We start from the raw sequence: 15484 nt of genomic DNA, 5'->3' as shown, positions 1-15484 counted from the left end.
TGAATAACTTTAAATGAACTTACACGACTATGTAAATTATTTTGCCTTTATAACTATTATATTCTTTGCATAATGAAATCAAGTACTGATTATAAAGATATTTGTCCTTGGTTTTTATATTTTGCAGTCCCAAGAACGTAACACAATAGTTTCATGTCGTTTAATATCTGTAGAGCACAAAATATCTATGCTTTTTGCATTGCAAGCAAGTATATAGCTAGCTAAATGTGTATGTCTCTGAGGCCTTATAATTATCATCTGCCATGTAGTAGCATGAACTTCGGGAAACAATCTCTTAACTTAGTTTTCTTCAGGGTTAGGGTATCCAAGTGGGTTAGATGTAATGTAAGTTTTTACTTTACAGAGAGGGTGGCAGATAAATGGAACAGCTTCTCATCAGAAGTGGAAGAAGCTAATGCAATGAGGGAATATAAACATGCATAGGGTAGTGTAAAGCTATCATGAATCTAAGACAAGACCAAGGGCTGTTTAAGGTCAGAGTCTTTACATCAGGAAAAAAGTGGGCAGACTGGATCGGCCAAATAGTTCTTATCTGCTGTTAACTTTTTTGTTTGAAATTACAACCCTACACTACTAGACCGCTTATTGTATAAAGATGTGTCACATATTCTGTCCACCATCAGGAATTTACTAGTTTCATATCCTCCCCTCCAGTGCCACACATAAGCGTTTTTGGAAACCTCTGAGCTTCCATCAGTCACCTGCAGACTCCATCTCACTCTACTCAACCCATCACTGCACTGATCTCCGCTCTCTGAGCTTATGACATCATCACAGACACTGCAGTAGCTGCATCGCACTGCCTATATCCTGTGGTTCCTTCCATGAACAACCCAGCTTGTGTTCCGAAAGAGAAACCAGCTCAATCTTCCTTATAGCTGGTATTGACCAGCTTTTGGTATTTGTACTGGTGCCACAGTTAAGCTTCTCCAGGGCATATAAAACTAGCGTATTTTTCAGCCACTGGATTTTAGGTGGCAGCCCCTAAATGCTTGGTTAATGAATGGATTAGCAATGGGTAAATATAATAAGATGAGAAGATTCCCAGAAAGAACATAATTGTCAACGCTTTAATAGTTATCCTTCACTAACCAGCAAGCCGTGATATCACTGTTGATGAGATAACATACGTTTCTGCAAAACGGTTTAAAAGGACTATTTCAAGAAATATTAGTGGTTTATAATAAATGTTATACTGGTATTTGTCCAAAAGGAAGATGCAAAATTCAGGAAATCTTCTATTTTTATCTGTTATTATATCCACTAATTATGCAAAGTAATACACATGTGTCTAACACAAACATTCACTTTAGTAACAATGATAAACCAACTAAGAAAGCCCTTTTTGCAAAATAGGCACACATAGGCTTTGTGTTACTAGAAGTGATGGAAATCTGGAATCAGTATCTTTTTAAAGCAATAGCTCCATCAACAACTGTAATGGTAATATGGATTTATAATGCATAACAATTTAAATGTTTGTGTTTTTTTAAGCACCTTGTAATGTGCCAACAAAAGCTGTTTCTCACAAGGATAGACACTGACAATTATACTGTTGGAAAGTTGACACTGAAAAGCGTTTGGACAGTAATCGGGGGAAATTAAGCACGGCTGTGCAATCCTCAATGTCCTATAAGAAATGAGAGCTTTGCTTATCTGAGAAACATCCCAGAACTAGGAACTTTGCTTGAAAGCGTCTCTCAGCAATCTGAGGAGGAAAACATCTACTCTTTTCGGAACTGTCTTCTGGGTCTGAACTGCCATCTGCCAGCAACCCAAAAGGCTCCAGCAACAAAAAACGTAAGCGTGGATGGGCTTTGACCTGTGACAGATCTCACAATGCTGTGATGGACATCGATGGAGAAGATGAAGAACTTCCATCGTTGGTTGAAATCATGGGGCTGCCTGCAAAGAATAAGCGTCACCGGCACCACACTGTACGTCAGCAGCTTGGAGAAGCTGATTGAGGAGGCCATGTTTACCATTTACACATGGAGAGCGAAGACTGTGCCGAGTTCATGCAGAAGCTGGTGCAAGACATGGGATTTTTGGATGTAGACGATGAGCTTCTGTGATTTCTTACATGAACTATTCTAAACCTACAGTTGTTTCCATGCTCAGTGGTCTGAAAACATTGCATAATTTTCTTAATGATTTCTCAAGGAATGGTTTCATCCGTCAGGAAATTGGATTTATTGCAGATTTTTGATATAATGACTCTTAAACATATAAAGATTCCAGATTTCCTGCAACCATAACACTTTAGTAGAAACAGCTGTCCATCATATATTTCGACCTCAGCGTTCTCCCATGAGATACATCATACGCTATAGATCGAATTAGATCTTCTAAGACTTCTTCTAGGCTTGGATCAAAGTCAAGCCTAACTTAAACCACCTTTGTGAATTCAGCTTGGTTTAACTGAGCCCCAGGCTATTCTGTTGAATTCTAGGTTGAGAAGAGTCTACTTACAGGATCAATAAACCTATGTGTAAATAATCCTCAGCTCCTTCTCTCTTGATGGCCCCGTAACATTTCCGAAAGATTTTTGTATCTCAAGGGCAAGATTTGAATTTCTGGTTTAGACTATATTTCTAGATCCCCTAAATGTAGAGCTAATAGTTTACATGCAGTTTGAGATTGTTACATCTTCAGCTCTTCAGAATCTTTTTTTGGAACTTTGGAATATTTTATGTAACGAGTTGAAGTGTCTCAATGTATCCAATCCATCTCCGGCTTGATTTATTTTGTAACTAGTTAATAAATTCGGTGGTACCACGGACACAGGGGACAGGATGATAATTCTTGCATATCAAAAATGTCTTTGTAACCAACATTTGGGGGATAAACTGTTTTACTTGAGGGAATCGAGAGACCCTGGGTGAGAGTATGAAGAATTTTCACCTTTTCAGATGTAGCTCTAGAAAATCTGACAATAGTCCCGGATTAAATACAGGTCGGGATAAATATATTCCAACCTGACTATTAACATAAATTAATAATATTTAACAGAGTATTTTACTTGGAAGGTAAATGGGCGTTTTGCTTTTAACTTGGGTGCTGTTCTACCTGCTTTTCCGAATGTATCACTTTGTGACTATGTGCATTAGAAACATAATCTCCAACCTACTGAGTTCCCAGAAATAATTATTTATTCATGCTAAATTTTGCCTTTGTTCCTAATTTTACAGGGAACGCTTAATTGTCATGTGGCACGAAAGCAGCTGCTGATAGGTTGTTGCCATAGAAAACCAAAAAAAAAGCTTCTTAATAAAATACTGTATGCATAAATCAGTGTGCTAGAATTTGGGGATATTCTTTTAAAGTCTTGGTTTGTGTGCTTTTTATGGGGTCAAACAAAGTTGGCAAGTACACATATTTTGCAATAGTTGGCCCATCAAGGAGGTGCAACTTGGATAATCATAAAAAGAGGTTTTCAAAGTGATGATAAGGACAATGCTTTTTATTTGCAATAAAGTGCTCGATTTAACCTTATGATGTCATTTAATGACTATAGTGGAAAATTTGCTGAAAGAAAACCATATGTTGAAGCCGTATTCAGTTTAAGTCAGCAGGGCCCCTCGCTCACGCTCTTACAGGAATATTTGATCGGACGAGAGATGGGATGATCTAGTTTGAGTTCCACATGCAGCTGTCTGGATTCATTAAGCCTTCTCCATGTAGGGAAAACATTACAACGTGACGTTACCCTTGTGTGACATACACTGGGGATACAAGCTCTGCCTGCCTTTGAAGAGAACATCCAAGTGCTCTCCGGAAAGCATTGATCCCTAGACAGAATGTGGAGATTACATTCCTGAATGCTCAAGGTAACATCACGTCTTAATCTTTACTTGCACTTCATGTATACTTTTGTAATCACATATGGGAGAAACGACAGCACCCGGATAATATGAATTGGAGTTTCTGAAACAATGCATTAACGTGGTTTCAAGGGCAGGCGAGAATTTACCAGGTCGTGTTCCGTATTTTAGGTCATTTAGTTACATGGCAGTACAGGTTTCGTGCACTTTTTTGGTTGGTTATTTCAAGCCAATAAAAAGTCAGTTATATTAAAAACCAGGGCATAAAAGACTTTTTTAAGATATGCATTTCTTTTAGCTCTTGACTTCTAATATTTACCAGAATGTACTATATTCAGTCTTCATGCTGTATATGATCATAAGATAATAATATCACTCATGATTACCAGCCAGCCTTTGGATTGCATGAGACTGGCCAAGAAACCTGACAGATGTAATTGCTCTAAAGTCTGCTTGTTGGCTGCCCTGACTATATCTTCCACCTGTAGATTTGGAGGAAGTTTAGCTCACAAGAAGCTAAAGGCACTGACAGAGAAGTTAATTAACTAAAAGAAGTTGGCAGGAGTGTTGCCTTCACTTTACCTTATGAAGTGCCAACCACAGTGATATTCTGGTCCGAGAATAGCTTGGGTGGCCCTGTATAAAGCATATTTAAATCAGCAACATCTCACCTAACTCATTCAGCTATGCCTTTTGTAGAGGCAGCCCGACACCCCTTTGCGGAGAAATTAGCCAGTGATGGTCACAGGTAATCAGAATGGATGTAAAAAAATAAAATCATCAACCTTACATTATAGGAAATGACTATCCCATCTTCTTTGGTTCATTGAGGTTTCGTGTAGTAAACCGATCACACAGAAATGCAGAAATCCAAAAATACTTCAAATTGGTGCTTATCTCTTTAAAGCATAGTAAAGAATAATGGAGTCAACTAGAAGAACAGAAAGTAATGCACTATATACCCAAGTATTTAGTCCGAATAGGTTTATTACCCCATTTTTGTTCTGTAGTGCAATTTCTATTTCAAGTGATTTAGGTCCAATATCATAACATGGTCAGAAAGATGGGTTTTGAAATTTCCACCATACCATTGCGTTTATACAGAATGCTGCCACGCAGCGTTTCGGAGTATCTTGAAAGTAAATTGTAACCAGTCAGATCATTCCTCCTGCTAAAAACAAATTTTGCTGTCTCGGTTTATTTGAAACCATTTTATAGAGGTCAATAGCTAGATGATGCTACAAAACCCTAAAGAGATGTCTGAGAATAAACTCCATGACTTCATTTTAGACTAAAGACATGGATTCCAACAAAATCTTAAACCTTAATCTTATACATCCTCTGACTACATCACTGGAGGCACATGAAAAGATTTGCCTTCATCGCTCAATGTGTAGGCTGTACAAGACAAGGCATGCACTTTGTGACATGATGACGTTTAACATACAGATAACGGCACAGAGCACCTAGATCCTCCGATTCTTTATGAGAAGGTACTGGTGTCATTGCCTAATGGATTGTCCACATGGTGCTTGAACTTAATCTTGATGGCAGTTGGAGAGTTGTTGCTTATCAAGACATAGGAGAGATTATTACACTATTACTATGTGCTTTAACAAGCATAATGCATGACTGATTACATGACGTTACTGAAGTCTAACGTTTCAGCTACCAGTAGAAGCATAAAACCACCGTTTCAGCACAAGCAGTCACAATGATTATACCAGATGGTGTTTGTGTACATCCCATATAAGAGCTCTGCCAATATCTTGCCTTGGTCTGGTATTTAAGTATCAGAATGATACGATTGGGTCTCTGGTCACCATGCTACATGTAGACATGAGGACATTATCTTCTAAATTGTAATGCTAATGTCCCTTCCGGTTTAAACCTTCACAACCATTGACAAACAGCTGAGTGGCAACACACCAAGTCAACCAAATGGAAATTATAAAAAAAAAATATAAATTTGCTGTCATATCCACTTTGATATTTTGGTAGCAAATTGTATATTTTGTCATGAAGAACTTCTAACCATTCGTAAAGTTTCATTTCAAATTGTGGTGTAATGTTCCTACGTTATATATGTGTGTTATGTCCTGCAGGGCACTCCATCTGGGCAAACGAAAAGGAGCATATGGTGAAAAATCTCATCATGGAATATAAACAAGGTAACAATATTGGGTTTTAAATGTTTTAGCAAAACATGTTCACAGTTTCCTGTGAATATAATCATTACAATTTATTAAAGGCCTGTAAAAGTTTTCAATTGATTAGAAACACACTTCAAAATGTATTTGTATGCCTTTTGCATAAAGCTGTTCAATCAATGTTTCTTAGTGTTTATTGAGATGGTGTATATATTGTCCTACTTGAGATCCACATGCATGATGAAGCACCAACGATTTTCTTATGATTATGCCTGAAAAACCCACGGGTTGGTAACAATCACTTCCACATGTTTTGTATAACTTTATCAAAACTATATATAGCTTTCTTCTTTTTTTGTTGTCCATTAGAGTAATTGTGTTGGTTTAAAAAACAAGGGGCTCCTTATCTCAAAGACACATAGAGCTAATGAATCTCCTGTCCCCAAGTTATCTCTCTTTTCATCCTCTTACCCTTTCAAATGCTGTAAGAGCCCATCAGCTTCAACCAAATGCCAGTACTAACTCAATGGGAAGGAATCATCATGTAAATCCTTATGACAGGACTTAAGATTGGTGCCTCCATAGTATACACATAAGGTGAGTTTGCATTACATGAATTACATATGGAAGGAAGCGTTTGTTCCCAAATGTTTATTTTTATACATGCCAGTTGTTATTACGCGCAGTGTTTTTGGTAGTATTATTATACTATATCACCATACCTGGGAACTTAGGATCTGGCTACCCAGAGCCTACCCTTGCGGGATGCAGCCAGGACTACCCGCTGACATCAGAGTTTGGTCCCGCTGACATTGCGGGAAACACCCCCATTTAAATAAATGGGCGGTGGATTGGGGCGTGTCAGGAACCCTTTCTCACCACCTGGAGGATTTGGGTGTAGACCTGGAGAAGCGGCGCAGGTATGGATATCACCCCATGATAGCCTTCACCTTTTCACTTGGATCTTCTGGCCTGTTTCCTTTGCTGTTAGGATCTTTACTCTTATAAATGCAACAACTGCCCAACAGTAATGCATACCTGCCAAGTGTCTTGTTTAAGGGAAAGAAACATCTGGGTCCCTCCTTAGTCTTTTCATGAATCAGCATGTATGGCAAACATAAGCCCATCATAGTGGTTTACAGCTCTAAAATTCACAATATATACACAAATAACAGCTCACAACAGCATTTAAAAGAAGTGTCCATGAGCCATATTTCTAACCTCAAAGTTAACAAAAGTTTCCCACTTTGACAAATTGAAATGTTGGCAGATATGGCAAAATCCTGGCATTCTAATAGAAAACCTATATACATACATTACGAGGTTAAATATGTAGTTATATGATGTCGTGTTCCGATATAATTTGATTACCTATACGCTCTATGTATATTATTCCTTCACTTGTTCTCAGTTGTCTATTTGGCCTTCACCGCATCCACTCAGTATTAAAGAGTTCAACTTTTGGCAAGAATGAACCATAACCAAATCTTGATTGCTTATATTTTCTAGAAAATCACACAGAAGATGACTTAATAGTGCCAACCATACTAGACAGGCGATACATACCTCCTACGCTAACGAATGTGGCCTGGGAAGGTTTCAGCTTTGCTGGACACGAAATAAAAATTGTGGAAGCCACGGACCTGTATGGTGCCACAGTTTGGCCCTCTGTAGGTTTGCCTCGAAATATGTGTTGCAGTTGAGACAATTTGAAACAGATTTCTCCTGCTTGTGCCCCAAATATTCTCTACAAATGTAAAATCTTAATACACACCTTAACATTTGTCTCATATTGTATATATGTATGTATAAATATTCAATGTTTTTTTGTGTCAAAAAAGACTAAATTAACCACATGCTAAGTCATCCTTGTATATGAAAACTGATAGACATTCCTTATGTCTGAAGAACATATTAGGCATTACATCTATGGGGTTCTTGCAACATCTTTATACATAACACTCGATGTTCCATTTATAAAACAGATCAGTAACATCGCATAGACATCTGGCCAACAGAATATTATACACACGTGTATTCACATCTCTGTAATATATTTGACTTGTCTTAACCACTTGTGTTCTTTGCTGGCGCAACCAACTTCGGACCAAACCCTGACTGCTGATGTGCTGCCTGCACTGGACTTTTAGTTTATCCGATCATATATACTATATGGATCCTACACATCCCCTATCTTAACCAGCCATTCAAATGAGCTGTACCTTAGTGTTATACCTCACAATAACAATAACCTTGAGGTGTCAGTGGCTTGGTGGACTCTGCCTTTCTGTGCCCTATCCTTGTAGAAGTGAGGAATTCCTTTTTGAGCCGAGACCATTTATGAGCAGTGGGTAGGACCCACCAATGATCTTGTTGCCCTGGTGGTTGGACTGTGTTTATGCGACATTCTGTGTAGGAGGTTTCCGATTCATTCATACCCTGGTAACTTCCATGTGTGACTGTCCATGGACATTCTACAGTCTCACGTTCGAATTTTTGCATCTTAAAACTGCATTTTGTTTTTCTATGTTTTGTGATCTTTATTTTTTTTTGCTAAATATTTTTGTTTTCCATTTTCTTTAGGCCCTTGTATTGTGCTATTTCTTGGAAAACCATGGAAAACACATGCAAATTGAGGACAAACATATTATTGAAATAGGGTCTGGAACTGGACTTGTTTCTATAGTAGCCAGTCTCCTAGGTAAGTCAGAAGGTGTCTCTACTTAAAACATATTGTTTCCTTCAGCTCAGAAACCAAACAAATATATTTCTGTATATCTAATGTACAGGCGGACAGGTGACAGCAACGGATTTGAAAGATCTAATTGGGAACCTGCAATACAATGTTCATCGAAACACTAAGCAGAAAAGCAAACACGTTCCACAAGTTATGGAGTTGACTTGGGCATTCGATCTGGAGGAAACATTTCCCAAAACTTCCTTTCAGTTTGATTACATCCTCGCAGCCGACGTTGTTTACAATCACCCCTATTTGGAGGAGCTTTTAGCGACGTTTGATCACTTGTGCAAGGATCATACCACTATCCTCTGGGCCATGAAATTTAGAAAGGAAAATACGATGATAGAAAATAGATTTATTAATAATTTTCAGAAGCTGTTTGACATGGAGGTTGTGTATGATTTCTCAAGTCTAAATATAAAGCTCTATAGGGCAGTAAGAAGAAGTCAAATAACCACATAGTGTTTAGTATTTTAAGCCCTGAATAATAATATTCTTTTTGGGGAAGCTTGGCTTTTTTTTTTTTTTACATTTTAGTGTTTTATAAAATTATTCAAAATAATTTCATGATGGGTATTATGCATAAAAATAAATTACCAGAATAAAAATAGACTGTTCTATTCATTCTGGTTTTCAAGGATTAGCTGAGCTGATCCCATTAAGCTCTCCTTCGTTATGACACTTGTACTGCATATCATCAGAAACAACCAATAGTCTGCACCCCGCTAGGCCTTTTTTCTTGTTTTTACTGCATATTGATGGTGACTGAATTTTGTGTTTTCATTTTAAACAAACCATTAATGATGCTCTCTGATGTGAGAGGCTAATAAACCTGGGCAGATTTGTAAAACAACAATGAAGTTTATGTTTATATGGCAACAACCTATCAGTGTCTTCTGTTGTCTCACATGGCGACTAAGTATTCAAGGCAATAAAATCATTCCCTGATTAAAGAATTATTGCTGGAAAGGGTTTGGGCTTCCAACAGCACTAGGAATAGTCTTTTAATTCTCAATGTATTTACAAAAAAAGTGTTACATTGAACAGAGTAGGTAGAGCAGCCCATTTATTTATTGACAGTGACAATCAATTTCAGTGTGGGGGGGGTTATGCTTTTAACTCCACCTGTTTTGTCTACTAGAGCACTAGGGAGGGCCGTAGTTATGTGACTACCAGAGAGGGAAAGGATTACAGTCGAAGCAAGTGCTACCCAGTAGAGCCCTGTGCGGGACTGCTTTTTCAGTCCCGCTCCCGCTGATTTTTTGCCCAATCCCGCCCGCTCCCGCAATGTGAGTGTTCCAATCCCGGCCGCTCCCGCCACATTTAAGGGAGGGAAAAAAACCAAGGGGATTTAAACCTCAAACAAGGGAGGTATGCTACTCCAATCTTGGCAAAAGATCCAATCTTGGAAAATGTGTTCCATAAACAAAATGTTTTTCCAAACGTTTTTTTTTTCCATTACGTCCCCGGCAATTGAGACAGAGCTTATGAATGATGGTAACAGAAGCCTGACTTGTAGATGCGACCATGTGCCTGAAAAACATGACACCATATAACTCTAGACATGCCATGTATCTTTCATATGTAGTGAGCATACTTTACAAATGTATAACACATATCATATGAAACCGACATTCCTTACGTGACCTCTTTACATTGCAGACAGGAGTTAAAGATGCAATTCCACCTACTCTGCATAACTTGTTTGTAATTAAATGCTACATTAAAAGCATAATTCCTAGTACTGTTTAATGTCCAAAGCCTTACAAGAGATTATTGCCTCCTTCATAATTTTAACAAAAATACCTGTCACACAAAACAGCCATGACAACAACTGGAAAATCTTTTAAAATAACAGTCTTTGTGTTATTTTAATGTAATGAAAGAATAAAATGACATATCTGCTCTATTAGCTACATAATAAGGGGTACGATTCTTTTTTGGAGTTATGTTTTTTTTTTTAACTATATGTTTTATTTCATATTAAATCTAATATTTTGGAGGTTATGTGCACAGGCTCAGCGGGGACATGGTTTGTGCAAGGGCCTGTTCAGCATAGAGGTGGCTTCATCAGTTGCATGTCGGTGAAGAGCACACATGCAAGACTCGTCCAGCCAATGGAACCTGAAAGTTCAAAATAATCAGAACAGAAGAGATCTGAGATCATATTTAAGAACAAAATCATCAAGCTGGTTTGATATCAGCTGTATTGTATATTTGTCATGGATTTGTTAAATATTTTGAAGCCATTGTGACTGTGAATCAGATTATTTCAGCCAACGTCCTATTGCAGCAACAAGTCATTCCACCGTGTTGTCATTCACTGCCACTTTGTCTTTTGGAATGCTGTCAAAATGTTGAGCAATTCCCAAGTCTGTGCCAGGGATGTGTTCAAAACACATATCAAATTTCTATTTTTGTTGTCTCATTCTATTCAATAGTGATTTTCTTATACACAAGATTGAACTTGATGGACTTGTTTCATTTTCAACCTGAATTACTATGTAATGATTGTGACCTAATGTAAATGGTTTGTCTGTGTGTGTAGGGGAGGGGGTAAATGACCCATATCTGGTACCTCTCCATGTTACCAAATGATATGTGATATGACTCATGTAGTCACTTCACCTTCATTTACACCATATTTTTTATATTTAAAAATGTCTCAAATTTACAGGTTTTTTTTTACACATCATAGATAAACAAGCTTTGAGAGCTGAAAAACCCTAGGTATGATTGGAGTTCTTTTTTTTTTTCCAATGTTTGTAGCCTGGTTGATTCATCCACAGATAATGTCTTTACAGTTTATGATCCTGTCCTTGGTAGGTGGTTTCAGTTGTTCTTCATCTAGACCGTTTAAAACAAAGCTAAGCCTAGGTTGTCCAGCCATTAGGTTAATCATAGACTCAACATCACATGCTTGATAAATGGAGAAAAGAGAAAGAACAGAACAGAAAAACATAATTTTAAGGTAATGGCAGTGGACATGTGTGCATGTACAGTATATGATAAAAGTGGTTGTAGGGTGGTACAATAACTAAACCTAGAAATACAAATATAGTGTTATACAAACAACTTAAACATTTGTTATCATCAATATAGCTTTTATAGTGTATACAAATGTACAAATATCTATGACCAAGATATAAACGCAAAGCTATGCCCAATACAATCATTGTCGCAGTCAGGAGATGTATGTCCAATTCTAACCTTCATTGTTTTATTTTAGGCTGTATTTTGATATTTTAATTTCTACTTACAAGCACAGGAGGGACTTAATTAAGGAAAGGAAGCTGTCACATAGGATCGTGAACCAATGCTTCATACATCGAGAAGCATGCCTGTAAAAGACAAACAAGAAAAACACTTTATAAATCACTCATGCCATTTAGTGGCGTAAATACCAGTGGGAGATTCCTTTCCATACTTAGTTTGTAACGGTGTTCCACAAGAAAGTAGCTTTAACAGTTTACGTACGGCAGATCCACTTACAGCAGTTCAGCAATTTCTAGCCTGGCATATGAACTAGACGGTTTTATGTTTACGGCTGAAAGGTCATTGACCCCACATAATTGTGTACTACTCAAAATGGTTCTAATACCCGCACACCCAGTTTATTTGACATGGTAATGACATGAAGACTTGACTCGTAGCAGCTACCTGAGAAAACTGCTACTATTGAGGTTCTAAAAAGGGAATGTATTGATTTGACATAATATTCATATTCTAGAAGTTTGTCGATGGTAAGTTAACCTACTTACAAATATTTATCTTGATGTTTAAATGGATACATATTATACTTTAATTGTAAAATGTGCCGGCATTGGCTAAGCTTCTGTGTTTGATTATATTTGCCCAGAGCATTCTACTTATGTGTGGTCAAAAATTATACTACACTCCAGAGCTATGAAATTAGGTTCATTCAATGTGTCAACTCGTTTGCACAAGTTCCGCTCTGTTGTTTCTAAATGTTTTATATTTGAATTAGATTTGGCAGTCTGTCCAGTAGCAAAAATGGTTAGATTTACAATTAGCTATAGCTACAAAATATATTGGACATCTTCCCCCCCAGACATAATTCGTGGACTTAATACTAGAGCCACCAGTAAACAGACAAATCACAACTACAATTACTCTTTTGCAAGTACCTGTGATATTATCAAATACTTTCATGAGATCTTGGAACTGCAGTGTAATAATAATAATAATAATAATAGTAATAACTAGATTGCTGTTATTATAGGGACAGTAATCTGCCCCTAGGTAGCCTCACCAATGATAAATTAGTAAGTACTATAGTAAACATTCTGTACTTTATACAACAGTACTTATCGTTCTTAAAACACTGCTACTTCCACTGTCCGTGTATTGAACCGGTTGTGGCTGCTAGAACATTAAAATGAATGGGAGAGCTTTATATACATGTGTGTGGAGAGGCTTGTTAGACCTGAGGAACGCTCATCTAGTTTGCCAAATTTCCAAATACTTTTATTAGCCCCTGGCTTTTTAAAAGTATTCAGAAATTGGATAGACTAGATGGCCTGAAAGGTTCTTAACTGTTGATACATTCTACGTTTCTTTTTTTTTTTATAGTTGTCCATTGCTGGCCCTCATGAGATTTCCTGGGGTGTCTAATGACCCCCCCCACCACCATAAACAGCTGGAAATAAAGCTCTCTCTCTTCAAAGTGTTAGAGCCTTAGTTGGAATATTGACGTTGGAGTTTTATTTGATACTTTAAGAAAGGCAACGAATAACATGTTGGCCCAAAGCTGGACCGTTGTTGCTTGGTTAGACTACTTTGCTTTGTTTTCTCTTGACACCTAATAAAAATTTTAGACTTTTAGCTCTCTTTATGTTTGAAGGTTCAGATCTCTATAGTACAATGTAGACTGTAAACCACTTTAACCAATCTTTTATTTTAGAAGTTGTGTGTGCAACCATTCCCTTTACAGTTTCAGAGACAAATGTACCTGCCCAAGCTCACTTCTTGCATGGCTTCTCCTTGCTGTATGTTGCAGATCTAATTGCGACATTCCAGGAGCTGGCTATGTATATAAACTGCTGGTGGACCCCCACTTAATAGTTTTATACATGCTCTATAGCACAACAGCCAATAACATTTGTTAATTTCTTAAATAAAAAAATAATACAAAAATACCAAGTGACTTAACTTGCTCTTTATTAATAGCGAAAGTGTTAATCCCAAAGTCTGATTTTCCCAGCATCTGTGCTGTGTTAATTAGGCTGAAACCTGATTCTATGACAATTGGATCCTAATTTACAACTTTAAATGCTAAGCCAGCCAGATTTTAAACATAATACTTAATGGAACAATTCTAAAATAAACCCTGCTCATCACAATTATGTTTTCTTTACTTTAGATTTTACCATTCTTACATGAAGCTTATATTATTACTAGTAGTCTTGACAGTGTGTAAAACAAATAAATTATTTGTGTCAGCAACCCCAGCTGTTAATACCCAACAGTACATCTGGAACTCCAAAAGGAGATACGACAAGGAGTGAGACTGGACCAGCTCCAGAAACCAAGTTTGGGTCACCTTGCAATACCGTCTCAGTTCTTTACTTTGCAATGTATTTTACAATGTTCAGTTCTGTTGTTTCTAAATGTTTTATATTTGAATTAGACTTGGCAGTCTGCCCAGTACCAAAATAGTTACATTTACAATTAGATATAGTTACAAAATATATCGGACATCTTCCCTAAGAAGATGTAGCCATAATTCATGGATTCATGGACCACAGCCACCAGTAAACAGACAAATCATAATTACAATTACTCTTTTGCAAATACCTGTGATATTATCAAATACGTTCGTGAGCTCTTGGAATTAGGACAAGTAGTGAGACCGGAAAAGCTCCAGAAACCAAGATTGGGTCTCCTTGGAATACTGTCTCATTAATAAAGAACTAAGTATGCTCCATTGCTTTCTCAAAACTGAAAACAGCAACAAATTTAGCATTTTTGGGAAGATAAGAACCATTTGGTTCATCTAGTCTGCCCATTTGAAAAGTTTGCATTTTACATAGAATATGTGGTTTTCATGCAAACAAGAGGAAATACACAATACACTGTGAAATATGCTTTCTTGTGGCTTTACGCTCCTGATCACAGCTGTTTAATGTTGTGTCTTCATCTGAAACACTGGTTAAGTACTGAACGATTGTGGCATCTGCCTGACTAAAGTAGATTGGATCCTCTATGAGAAGGTATGCCTGTGAGCAGGTTATGCATTAACTACACCAGCAGCTGGGCCAAATAGTATGAAGATTATGGACTATGAACTTCTAATACCATCCAGTATCAAATTAAGACCATGACCAGAACAAAGTGCCAAAATTCTTATATTGTTCATGCATCTTATTTATATATCCACATGATTTGATAACAATAACAAGATGCCAATGATCCTTGTAGTAAAATGTGAATGTATTCATATCATAAAAGATGCATAACACGTTGCATGACATCATATTTTCACTCAGCAACATTCAAGGTATGCCACAGTGTCCATTGTCAGTTGTTGTAGACCAAGCAGGTGCAGATGTTTACAATAATGCAAATATGACTAAAACAATTATTCTTGATTGTTTTTGGAAAACATATTGAACCAGCAAGACCTAGTTGTAGTATTGGCATCAATACCTCCTCCGCGAACACAATTACCACACTTATTCTTGACTCATGGTTTTAAGTGATCAGTGATGCTGAGATTTCCCCTTTAA

At 37.3% G+C, this 15484-nt stretch overlaps 1 protein-coding gene across 1 annotated transcript; it reads left to right on the top strand.

The window, feature by feature from the left end:
- The first annotated feature begins 1868 nt into the window (after positions 1–1868).
- Positions 1869–9197, top strand: LOC149299928 (methyltransferase-like protein 21E). The gene is made up of 5 exons (XM_089485867.1): positions 1869–1962; positions 5951–6016; positions 7505–7665; positions 8579–8696; positions 8785–9197. The coding sequence occupies exons 1-5, from the start codon at positions 1869–1871 to the stop codon at positions 9195–9197; spliced, it is 852 nt and encodes a 283-aa protein (XP_089341993.1).
- The last annotated feature ends 6287 nt before the right edge of the window (positions 9198–15484 follow it).

This window comes from Sceloporus occidentalis, unplaced genomic scaffold (genome assembly GCF_023333645.1).
Source record: "Sceloporus occidentalis isolate IW3139 unplaced genomic scaffold, rSceOcc1.0.p SCAF_27, whole genome shotgun sequence".
Lineage (NCBI taxonomy): Eukaryota > Metazoa > Chordata > Lepidosauria > Squamata > Phrynosomatidae > Sceloporus > Sceloporus occidentalis.
This window is presented reverse-complemented; position numbering and strand designations above follow the sequence as displayed.